We start from the raw sequence: 12,554 nt of genomic DNA, 5'->3' as shown, positions 1-12,554 counted from the left end.
GGAGGTGGTGGCAGGGAAGAAGAGGTCTGTGCCAAGAAGAGGTTCCAAGAAGACATGGGTCATTGTCTGCGTGGTGAAGAGGTCTCGCAGATCTTTTTTAATGAAAGGTCTGCGAAAAAACAAACAAGCTGCAACATCCAACCGTCTGCCCGCGTCTACGCGACGCAGACATAAGTGGCCAGAAGTGCTTCTGGCAAAAAAAAAAAAAAAAAAAACACCACCTTAATAGCCAATAGAATAATACCACAAAGTCACAATTGTAGGCATAACAATAATAATATAATGAAATGATGATATGATATCTCCTGTTTTTAACATTTCTTCCCACTGCACCTCTCTTTCTATTCTATTTTAGCTTTACTTTCTCTTTCTTTCTGTCACCACTGCAAATCAATCTCTCACTCCCTCTCATTCGTCATTTCACACACCAAACCCTAGATCTCTCCTCTCACCGCATTGCAAACTCACAATTACTTCTTCGATTCACTCGCCATGGAAGAAGTAGCTCCATCTCTTCTACTTGCTCTATCCATGGCGGCACTTGTTCTCTTAACTCAATGCACTTTGTCCCTACAATCGGAGCTCATGTTCTCTTCCAGACTGATTCACCGCTTTTCTGACGAAATGAGAGCTCTTATGGATACGGATGTTGATGTTCAGAGGCAGAAGATGAACGTAGGCTCGCAGCATCAGTTACTGTTTCCGTCTGCTGGTAGCAAGACGATTTCCGGCGGAAATGACTATGGATGGTTAAGTTTTCTTACTTTTTTGCTTGTTTATGTTTTGAATGATTTGTATGTATAGTAGAGGATTAATGCGTATAGTTAGGAATATGAGGTTTAAGGAACTTCCGTTTTTTGCTAGGGCTAGGGTATAATTAACTCTATTAACCAAACTGTAACTGAAATAACCGGAAAGCAGATGGTTTCGTTTAGATTTTTTGTTGATAGATTTTCTCTGGTGTAGGTTACTTACTTCTGCTTTGTAATAGATGATTATCCCGTGTTAGTGTGATAATTTTAAGTCAAAGGTTACTTGCTGCCATGTGACCGGGAGGTCTAGGGTTTGGGTAGTGAAAATAGCCTCTTGCAGAAATGCAGGGTAAGGGTGTGTACGTTAGCTCGATTTGGCCTGACACTCCCCTGGACCCGCGCATGCGGCAGCCTCGTGCACTGTGTTGTCCTTTTTAGTCAACCAGTTAACAAAGTATTGATTAACTGAAAAACCAATGGTTTGGTTTAGAATTTTTGTTGACTGGATTTTTGGTTTGGTTGTAAAAGATGACTATCTTTATCTTATGTCCCTGTGGTTATTTTAAGTCAACGGTCGAGAAAATCCTGTGTTTCCTGCAAAGTGTGCATTTTAGTCAATCTTAACACGCTGAACCATTTCTAATTGTGATCTTGTTATAGTTCCTGCCAGTTATGTTGACTAAGTTGTTATTTGTCACAGGTTACATTATACTTATATTGCTGTAGGGGTGCCAAGTGTTTCTTTCCTTGTTGCACTTGATACCGGAAGTGATCTTCTCTGGCTTCCATGTGACTGTGTGCAGTGTGCTAAACTTTCAGTAAGATACTATGGTAGTCAAAATACCAGCCTTAATTTTCCTTTTGTCTTTACACTGGGGGTGCCTTACCTTTGTGAGTTTATTGTGTTTTATTTACCTGGTACGGCTTTTGTTTAACCTTTTAATATTTACATTTCTTTAAAACAATGACTTAAATATCTATATATTGTTATGGAAGTTACATTTTAAATCGTATATTGTTGTAGAATCTTTATTGAAGGTAAAGTTATTGGTTGATAACTGTTCGTGTTTGTCATAATGCTTGTTGTTACATACATTCATATCTGTTACTATTAAGAACCCTACCAAAAAATGGTATTTTCATTTATTAGTTCACCTGCACATCTAACAATTTAGATAATGCCTTCTGTGTGGGTGTGTGGCCAATTATCTCTTCCGCACAGCTAATAGACTCCACCTCCTGGAGATTTAGTATTAGATACCGATGAGGTCTAGAAAAAAAAACTTGGCTACAGTTTTAGCGCTTATTCAAATTGATTGATTTGCAGGTGCTCCCTGGTATTTGGGGCATCTATTATGCAGGACAATGATGAGAATGAATACAATCCATCCCACTCAAGCACAAGCAAAACCATAACATGTAGCCATGAGTTGTGTGAGTTGGGTTCCACATGCAAAAACCCGAGACAGCCATGCCCGTACACTGTTAACTATGCCTCAACAGCTACATCCAGTTCTGGATCATTAGTTGAAGACATACTGCATCTTGCAGCAGATAGTGTTAATGGATCTAACACCTATGTAAGGGCTCCAGTTATCATAGGGTATATTCTTTACTTGATCTTTGTCATTTTTTATTCCCTCCAGATGTCGTTTTCCCTTTATGGATATTATTAGTAGTTATTAAATGCAGATGTGGTAAGAAGCAGAGTGGTGGTTACCTGGATGGTATAGCTCCTGATGGTCTATTGGGTCTTGGACTTAGTGAGGTCTCGGTTCCAAGCTTTCTTGCCAAATCCGGAGTCACAAGAAACAGTTTCTCTTTGTGTTTTGGCGAGTCAGGTTCTGGGAATATATATTTTGGGGATCAAGGACCATCTACTCAAAGAACAACTCCATTTCTGCCAAAAGATGGAAAATAGTAAGGATTGTCAACACGGTTTAATGCACTTTTTTCTTTTATCCTTTTTAATATTCTGGGATGTAAAGCTTAGGGTATTTTCAGTGTCTTTTGAAAGTGGGTATTTTATTGGATAAATCAGATGTACTAAAAAGGGCCGTGGGAGGTAGTGTTTGGGAATTTTGATTAGCCAAGAATTTATCACATAGAATGACCAAAAAAGATCCTAGTGAAAAAAATTAGATTCGCCGTCACATTGGAGTATAAGTAGGATAATTAGGTATTTAGGTAATTGTTGTTCTACCACTTGATAATCAGTTTAGTTGTAGGTAGTGCGAAACTGATTGTTTAGCGAGATAATCAAAAACAGAATATGTTCACTCAAATATTAAAAACTAATTAAAAAGACCGAGTCATAATAATAAGATAATTAGCTTCGAATTGTAAACCCAAACACCCTTTTTTATAAATGTTATAAAAAAATTGACATTGTCATGCAGCATTACCTACATAATTGGAGTAGAGAACTTCTGTATCGGTACTAATTGTCTTGATCAGACAAGCTTCAAAGCTCAATTTGATAGTGGAACATCTTTTACTCTTCTTCCAGATGGAATATATAAAGCTGTTGTTGAAGAAGTAAGCCTTCATCATCTAGATTCTTTATTACATCCGGAAAGTTCTAAAACCTGACCGTTTGCATTCTCTATTCTCATAGTTTGACAGACAAGCACATGCCACAAAGATAACTTTTGACGGTGTGCCATTTGACCACTGTTACAAGTCCAGGTATTTGAAAAGGAAATAACATTTTTTTATTTACTTTTTTTGTATTTTAATTTTTATGATTCTTTTTTGCGTATTCATGGTGATTTTGGTGCCAAACAGTTCTCAAGAACTGCTAGAAACTCCATCAGTGACTATTAAGTTATCAGTGAACAACACCTTTTTGGTCCGCGATCCACTTTTTGTTGTGAATGACAGTCAGGTTAGTGTTCTAAAAGGTTATTGTTGTTTACTTGTTTTAATGTGAGATTTTCACAATTATCAGCTTCGGTTACCAACTAATTGTTGAAATAAGCGTTCCAAAAAGTAACAGGAGTAATCACCTTTATGTTTGTTAAGTAACATTATCTTTTCAATCCGTTATGAGTCATTTAATTACTAGAACAATGAGTACTTATTTAGAAACATTTTTCTACAAATTAGATCACTTGAACAACAGAAGTTAAATGTGCCTAAAAAGGTTCAATAGATTTTATGAACTTATGATTAAAAGTTGGTTTTCTTTTTGGCTGATTAGAACTAACGTAATTTCATCTCGTTAAGGATTCAATGATATGATGTTTTTTTGCCACCTTTGACTGGCTGTTCCTTTAAGCAAATAAACAAAACAAAAAAGTTGGACTAACAGATGGTCAGCCAAACAGAAAAAAAGTAACTGGACTATGATTTAAGCCCGTGTTATCGCTTCAGTAAAAAAGAAACAAACGGAATTTAGACTAGGAAGGGGTGGACTACATTTCTGAACATATTGTTACAAACTTACAATGCAGGCACTATTGGATTTTGGGCCCTGTACAGGCCCAATTTGTCGCACTTATGGTTTTACGAAGTAGCACTTGCATTTGTTGTTTGAAGATCATAATGTTTTTTGTGCCCTTTTGTTGAATTGCAGGGAGGAATTGTTGGAGTTTGTTTAGCTATACAGTCATCGCCTACTGAAATGGGACTTATTGGACGTAAGCATTCTTAGTCTTCCTTTTGTTTGCTCATTGTTTTTTCAAACTAATTCAAACATCCAGTATTTAGTGAAGGTTGTAAACTATCTATCAGATAGATCGGGTTGACCCACAAACACCTTTTTATCCACTTTTGAAATAAGTTTATTGCGAAAGCAATATTATTACAACAAGAATCTAAAACTCTAATAAAAAACATCTTAGGAGGTTGTGTTCATTAAAAATGACTTTGCACGAGTTTCAATTCGTTTGAACGATTCAAACCCTTTTAGCTAATTTTGTGGATTTAACCCGCTTAAGTAAATTGGTTGTTGAGTTCATGATTTCTTTTTAATAATGTAGAATGCTTCCCTTTTCATATGTGCAGAGAACTTCATGACAGGATATCGGTTGGTTTTTGATAGGGAAAATCTTACACTCGGATGGTCACACTCAAGATGTGAGTATATCAACCACTTCTTTTTACAGACAGTTGATGTCAACTGTTAACCACCTTTTGTCAAATTTATTAGCTTTGGTGGGTATAGTGGTCTATATCAAACTTTTTTTAAGACCATTATTCACTTGAGGATACTCCTTTTACCATAAAATGAAATTCTCTATCACCATATGTTGATTTGATAAACCAAAACTACCAAGGCTTGACAAGAAGTTTCGATATTAGATAAAAGATGTCATATTTGACCCTTGTACGAATCAGTTTTTGACCCTTGTACGGATTACTTTGGGTCACACTTTGCCTCTGTCGAGCTATATGGGATTTATGAAAGGTTGGTTAAAGTGAAAGCCAAAATGTTTTCATAATGCATTAAACCATTTCATTAAAAAACAAGATTATCGTTGTAATAATATAGTTTTTGAATTATAGTTGAAACCTTAGTTTTATTCCTATAATTAAAGAAAAGAAAAAAACAAGGTGTTTATAGGCTGGGCCCGACCCACCCTAAAAGTTTACTTTTTTTGACCCGTTGTCCAACTTTCCAGACGCTTAGTTATATGACATGTCAGCCAAATTTCTTACCAGAAACGTTAGTCGAAAAAAAACTGTTGATCCTTGAAAGACATGGTTATAAATAATGTTTTGATTCTTAGGTCAACCACTTAGGGGCGGAGACACGATAGGAAGTAATGCCAGCTCGCCAATTTCACTACCGACGACAACTGAGCAACAGAGGGCCCCACCTAACACTCATGCGGTTGGACCTGCTGTTGCTGGTAGGACACCCTCAGCTGCTTTCATGTTGAATTCATCTTGTTTACTATTGTTGTTACTTATTTCATCAACTATGGTGTAAATATCACTCTTCCTTATAGCTTTTAGGAGTAAGACTTCCCTTGTTTGTTTGTTTCTGGATATGTTTTGTTCTAAAATGCTTCATGTAAATATATGAAAGAAAGGATGGTGCTTGGTCTAAGTTTGCACTCTTATGTTCATTACATATTCACTTGAAGCTTGATTGGTTAGGAGCGCGACTCCTTCACGGTTGTTTTTTTTTTATCATTGTTGCAACGAGGGGTATGCTAAGACAGAAGTGGACTTGGGAAAGTTCTTTTCCGAAACCCAACTCATGTTTCGGATGAATAGACTTGTGGATGTCAATGGTCCAGCAACATTGAGGACATGTGCCCATATCTTCTATGGCCGAGGCTCGAGGAGGTTCGACATAACTCCCCTTCCTCACTACCACTTAGGGGAAATGCAAACAAGTAGTACATGTCCCATTGTGTTAATATTTAATAGACGCACCGAAATAAGTGCAACTTGTTCTCACGGACACCTAGCTCATTTTGCAATAGAAATAAAGAATTTGAGATTAAACAAAGTGAGGGTAGGGCATAAAGATCCGACTCAAGGATAGAATGTAGCATACTAAATTTTATTTAAATACTAAATTAATGAAATATTCAATTATTTGTAATGGTAGTAAATCCAAGTTTAGCATTAAATGGAATGAGAATTGAAGTTCTATTAACCATAAACACAAGTTTTGACTAAGGTTAACATTGTCACTACTTTTACAAAATTGTTTTGAGAGAATTCTACAAAGAAAGTATTAGAAGTTAAGAGGTTGGAACCCATCTCATATTTTAACTTATCATATTTAACTTAGAACTATTGGACTCGTCAGATTTGAACTTTAATAGCATTAGGATTTAACTGGACTAGTTATTTTTTAATTGGGTTACATCAGATTTTAACATAACTCATATTTTAACTGGGTTGTATCAGAACTCATTAGATTTAACAGAGTTACATCTAATTTAAAAGAACTTGTTAGATTTTAACTGAGTTACATCAGATTTCATTAGATATTAACAAAGTTACATCAGATTTAACAGAACCAGGTAGATTTTAACTGGGTTACATCGGATTTCGTCAACACGAGTAACCTTTTAACATATATATTTTTAAGTTCAACTTTATTATGTAATGGTAAAAATCATAAGTTTAATTAGAAAATACCTTGGTGGTTGTCTATGGTCGTCTTGGAGGTGAATTTTGGTGCTTCACTAGATGTTTGAAATTTTGTTGAGGAGTATTTTTTTTAAGAAGAAAAAAAAAATATTGATTTGATAGAATGGAGAGTTTAGGATGTAAAGTTTTTCATGACTTCTATTTCTATTCATAGACAAAGTTGGGTTACAAGTTAGAGAGTTTAGGATGTAAAGTTTTTCATGACTTTCTATTTATAGACAAAGTTGGGTTACAAGTTGCAGAGTTTTGTCAAATGTCATTCTTACAAAATAATACTCCCTCCGTCCCATTAAAAGTGTCATATTTTGAATTTTCAAAGTCTTTATTTATAAACTTTAACCTTAAATAATTTTGTTTGTGTTAGATAATACTTGATGAAAGTTATATGATTTGAGTGTGTTATACAAGTGTTTTTATTGGGTTAATTTTCATCAAGTTTTATATAACACAAAAAATATATAATTAAAGTCAAAGTTTATAAATAAAGACTTTGAAAATTCAAAATAGGACACTTTTAATGGGACGGAGGTAGTAATAGATATGTTGGACACTGGCGAAACTTGAGATTTCCGACCTGGGGGTCAAAAACGTATATACCAAAAATTTTCTATAAAACGGGTGGTCGAAAACGTATATATCCAAAAATTTCTATACGAAAACTACATACTCTCCACTACTTAACGAAAAGTTCGAGGGGTCGGCCGCCCCCTCCCGCTCCACTATTCTTCGCGAATGATGTTGGAGATATTTTTTTTCCTAGATGAATCTTATCCATTCATTTACATACTAATAATTTAGAAATATTTCTTCTTGCAAGTACCTCACTTGCAAGAATATCTTTATGTATATTACTTATTATATTATTAGATTTTAACTTATTAATATTTTCATTTTTAATCTTATGTTTTTTCCGGTTATTACAAAATAATTTGTTTATCAATTGTACATGTCATCCATATTGGGTGTGGTGACTTGTCACACCCCGACCACGTAGAACAACCGGACGTGGCGGAAACGTCGTGGAGTGTTGTAACAGAATCATTGTTTCATAACCATGGAATAAATAAATTTTGTTTTATTGAATAAATGAACTCATTGTTTTAATACAATCAAATAATTACAACTATGATCTTCCAAGTTTTAAAGTTGCTAAGGCACGAGTCCATCCTAAATGTAGCATGTATCAACAATCATCTCAAGACAGCACCTGAAACATGTGTAAAAATAGGTACGTCAGCATAAAAATGCCTGTGAGATACATATGTTTTGTGAATATAGGATTCATGACTTATAAGTTTAGAAAGAGTTGTTCAACAAAAGTCAGTTATGATCCTTGTAAAATGTTTTGTTTTATAAATCATTCGAAAAGTGATGGTAAAGTAGATGATACGTAAAAGAGTAATGTAAGGTTAATTGAATAACCAAGTAAAAATGAATTTGTATAAGATAAGTTGTTGTAAAACAATGTCTTATGAAAAGTATGTTATTTGTATAAAATGTGATATGACTTAAATTGAAATGATTCAAATAACGCTACGATATGTAATACCATACAAACACTTATATATAGGAAGTACCAGCAGCGTATCCACCATGCTTGTATCATATTACACACGTCTCGTTACTTAAGTCACTTACGCAAACCAAACCACCAATATAGAATGTTCATGTTTAAACCAATAGTCCAATGTTATTGTATAACTCAAGTTAAATGTAAACCATGTAATGTATAAACAAAAGTTATGTATGGTAAGTAAAATGAGATTTCTTAAACCACAAGTAAAAATGTACAAAACAAAGTGTTTGAATAAATCAAAAGTTATGCTTTGTAAAATAATGTAAGGTTAAACGAATTACCTTATAGTAGCATATTAAAAGTATACTTTGGAATTGTAAATAACATATTAAAAATATGTTTTGGTTTGTTGATAAAATATATATGTTGGTTCTGTACAATACCACACATGAGAGTATATCAAACTATACTTTTGGGAGTATATCAAAATATACTTTAAAGGTGTGATTTAAGAATTCATTCAGACCTAGTGCATCAAACTACACCTTTGAGACTATAAGGATACCACAAAGGCAATCCCTATTTGGATGGAGAAACAAATTGGTTTCAGACATTCCATGACAACAGGAATGGGGTGTCTAGTCCTATAGCGCTATATCATACTACCAATCGGTCTGGTGAACGTACAAATTAAGTACAATTCAACAATTAATTTTATAATCTTTGAAAACTCAGTGTTTAAACCATAAATAATCATTCAATATTCAATTTGTCAAAAGATAAGTACTAATAATTATAATCAATTATACTTTGAAATCATGAACATAACAAATAGGTACACATGCTTCACCCCAAAACATTGAAAACAGTAAAAGAGGGGACTATGTACTCATTTGAGATTGCTTAGTAGTCCTTGAGTAACAACCAAACAATGCTAGAGATCACGGATATCAAACGGCACCTAATATGGGTAACTATGTTAATAAACCGGACCTAAGTCGGAGGATTTAGATAGAATGAGGGTTCGTAAACCAAGCGAGTATAGAGGCTCGTGTCATATGGTTTAACAAAGCCTACATACTAAATGAAACCTAACCTAAGTGCTTACGACCCATTACGACCCGTTTAGGTAGCTTATGCTACTTTAACGTGTCGTTCGCGTAAAACGCGTTCGGAACGCCTAACTAGTCCTATGATAAGTAAAATATGCCTTAACATGTCTAATATTGTTACCAAATCAGTTTAGATGTCAAAAGTTATGTTACATATTCTTAATATGAATTTTGGCGTAAAAAGGGCATTTTGGTAATTTACCTAAGGCATATAAACTACCTATCATACAACTACTTAAACGAAACGACCACAAGGTATAACCTCGGAAGGTTATTCCCTATATACTATGGTCACCTAATGTGTTTGGTCGGATCTTAATGATCGACCAAATGGGTCGGGTTCGAAAGTATAAGCGATTGTTTAGATCGCTTACCTTACGACCCTATACAACGTGGTAATCAGTAGGCATAGTCACAAGGGACTATAACCATCGTGATTACGCTCACGTTGCGAAGTTCAAACGAACTTCGCATTGACCATAAACTGGTCAATGCAGAAAGTCAAACAAAGTTTGACTTTCGGACTCGAAAAGCAATAAAAGAACGAAGGAATACTTACAAAGGGTCCCCGAATGCTAATCTTGATTCAAGTAGCTCAGGTATGAAATAATGGTTTCAACTTAGAGCTTCTCAAATCAGATTCTTGTGTGTTTTGCAATGGGGATGGATGGGTATTTATAGATTTCGGTTCACCGTTAGGATCGTTTCTTGGATAACGTTCCTTGATATCGCCCGTACACTTGTCGGAATGTTGTGGTAACTCATTTTGCCCCCACCACAAGAGTTTGACATGTGGCATTGGCCCTTGGAGGGTTTAAGGGCTGTTAACAGCTGAAAAAATGACTTTTGCTGATCAGAAGGGGCCTCGCGTGACGCCAAGGGGGCTAGGTGTCACACTAAGGTCCCCCTGATCAGCAAACACTTTCCAATGTTTCCATTTCAGTCCCCGTTGTGTATTAAGGCCATTTCCGACATGTTTAAGGCTCGTTAAGCCATTTTCAAGGCCCTAAAATGATGCCTAGACATTGTGGACATGAAACATGCTCAAAAATATTCCGGATGTTGGCTCGTTTAGTCGTACGACCGCGATGTTCGGTTAATTACGACGGAATGCACATAAGCGCGAAAAACGATCCAAATTGCGTGACGAATGGATTTTTCTTATGCCAAACACTAAAATAAAATATTTTAGTGCTTACATAAATTTTTGGATGTCCGGATGTATTCAGAACGTAAGTTATGCGCGAAAGTGCAAACTTGTGCACTTTTTGACGCTTTTAGTCCCTGAATGACCCAAAAGTTTATTTTAGCACACCGAACCCCTCAATGCCTATTTCTAAGCTATGTGAAGGATATTTATGGTATGTTTAACTCATGGTCATGTTCCAGAATGTCTGTTACAGTTCAAATCGGCATACTTTCGCAGTTTGTCGAATTTAGTCCCTGTAAGCGATTTAACTTGATTTTGTCATACCAAAGCCTTCAAAACTTATTTCTAAGTTATGTAAAGGTTATTTAAGGTATGTTAAGCCTATGTCACTGTTCCGGAGTGTTTGTTACATTAAACTGGTTATATTTATGCATCGGTGCGCGTATAACCTTCTAGAAAGCGATATAGAGTTTGAAATCGAACAAGAATTGATATGTGCAAATGATACACACATTTGTACAAATCCCAAGTATGAATACAATATTTCATTGGTTTGGCATTTGTTTGATGGTTGAAGTGACACAGGTGTCACATGACTGGTGTCACATTGTGCAAAATGTCACCCGTATTGGGTGTGGTGATTGGTGTCATATTATGCAAGTTCTTAGAAGTCAATAAACTACCCTATGTAAGGCACAATTTTTCAAATCTCATTTTTTTAGTTTTTTAGTGATCTTTGCAACAATCATTAGGTGTTGAACTAGTGCCATTTCTTGGTGTAGAATGACTACATATGATATTTTTAACACGTCTCTAGTGTTATATTTTAACCATATAGAGCATATGATATGTGACTGCAATAAAAGGTACAATGACACACATTTGATTAAATATGATATAAAAATGTACAAAGAAAAATAAATCTTACATTTGAATCTGAAAATCTATATCAACACTAGGGCTGTTCAAATTGCTCGACGCTTGAGACTCGTTCGATGCTCGATCGAAAAATGTTCGGAATTTGCTCATTCGATCCAGCTCGATTGAAAAAGGCGCTCAGTTCGGATCGGTTCGGTTTGAAATGAACCGAGCATGAGCAAAGGTCTGCTCAGTTCGGTTCGACTCGGTTGGCTCGAACTATTTTTAATATATATATATATATACATATATATATATATTAATAAAATAGCTAGTGACACACATTAATAATGTTTGGTCCAAGAATCAACTAACGCACATTTAATTATAGAATTGAAGGCTGATACCAATAGTCTATTGCCCAATAATCCAGAGCAATTGAGTCAAAATGTCAAAACACCGAAATGTGAAGTGTCGATCGATACTCAAATATCAACCCGTCATTCAATTTAGAACTATATAATCTTAGTTACAACCCCGCATCAAACCATCTTAATTCGAATTTTTTGTTGCCAAGACGCCAACTCCCTAAGGTTTTGCTTCAATCAATTCATTCAATTTTAATCTTCTCATAGATCAAAGGTTTGTTTCAACCGGTTGACAATTCATCTTTCTGCTTAGATGATCTCGAAAGAACCGGTTGAGTGTTTTTTTCTATTCCATGTTACTTAGTAAATTTATACCCGTGTTCTAATTGGACGAAACCTTAGAGATGAAAACTGCATTTTACTCTAAAAACTAACAACCCCATCTATTTGTTATGCGACGCTCGATACTCGCTCGACACTCGTTCGAAAAATACTCGGATCGAAAGGCGTTCGTTCGAATTTGGCTCGGTTGAAAAACACTCGGATCGATTCGGTTCAGTTTGTAAACGAACCGAGCACGAGCAAAGGTCTGATCGGTTCGGTTCGGCTCGTGAACAACCCTAATCAACACACAAAAGTTTTTGTAACAAAGAAGGTACTTCATATGGTTATAGATTCCAC

The 12,554-nt window shown here is 35.3% G+C and overlaps 1 protein-coding gene across 1 annotated transcript; it reads left to right on the top strand.

Moving 5' to 3' along the window:
• The first annotated feature begins 286 nt into the window (after positions 1–286).
• Positions 287–5,819, top strand: LOC110941188 (aspartic proteinase-like protein 1). Its single transcript, XM_022182801.2, has 10 exons — positions 287–749; positions 1,453–1,570; positions 2,114–2,355; positions 2,445–2,672; positions 3,152–3,290; positions 3,370–3,440; positions 3,540–3,639; positions 4,330–4,393; positions 4,761–4,832; positions 5,486–5,819. Exons 1-10 carry the CDS (start codon positions 493–495, stop codon positions 5,686–5,688), a joined length of 1,494 nt encoding a protein of 497 aa, XP_022038493.1. The 5' UTR covers positions 287–492; the 3' UTR covers positions 5,689–5,819.
• The last annotated feature ends 6,735 nt before the right edge of the window (positions 5,820–12,554 follow it).

Source organism: Helianthus annuus, chromosome 9 (genome assembly GCF_002127325.2).
Source record: "Helianthus annuus cultivar XRQ/B chromosome 9, HanXRQr2.0-SUNRISE, whole genome shotgun sequence".
Classification (NCBI taxonomy): Eukaryota; Viridiplantae; Streptophyta; class Magnoliopsida; order Asterales; family Asteraceae; genus Helianthus; species Helianthus annuus.
The sequence above is the reverse complement of the archived record's forward strand: the minus strand, read 5'-3'. Positions and strand labels throughout refer to the sequence as shown.

What these genes read in the sequence shown, in the direction of transcription:
- LOC110941188 (XM_022182801.2), top strand. Translation starts at nt 493, where the DNA reads ATGGAAGAAGTAGCTCCATCTCTTCTACTTGCTCTATCCATGGCGGCA. An exon ending in TTGTTGTGAATGACAGTCAG is followed by an intron (nt 3,640 to 4,329) that starts GTTAGTGTTCTA and finishes GTTGAATTGCAG; the next exon opens with GGAGGAATTGTTGGAGTTTG. An exon ending in TGAAATGGGACTTATTGGAC is followed by an intron (nt 4,394 to 4,760) that starts GTAAGCATTCTT and finishes TCATATGTGCAG; the next exon opens with AGAACTTCATGACAGGATAT.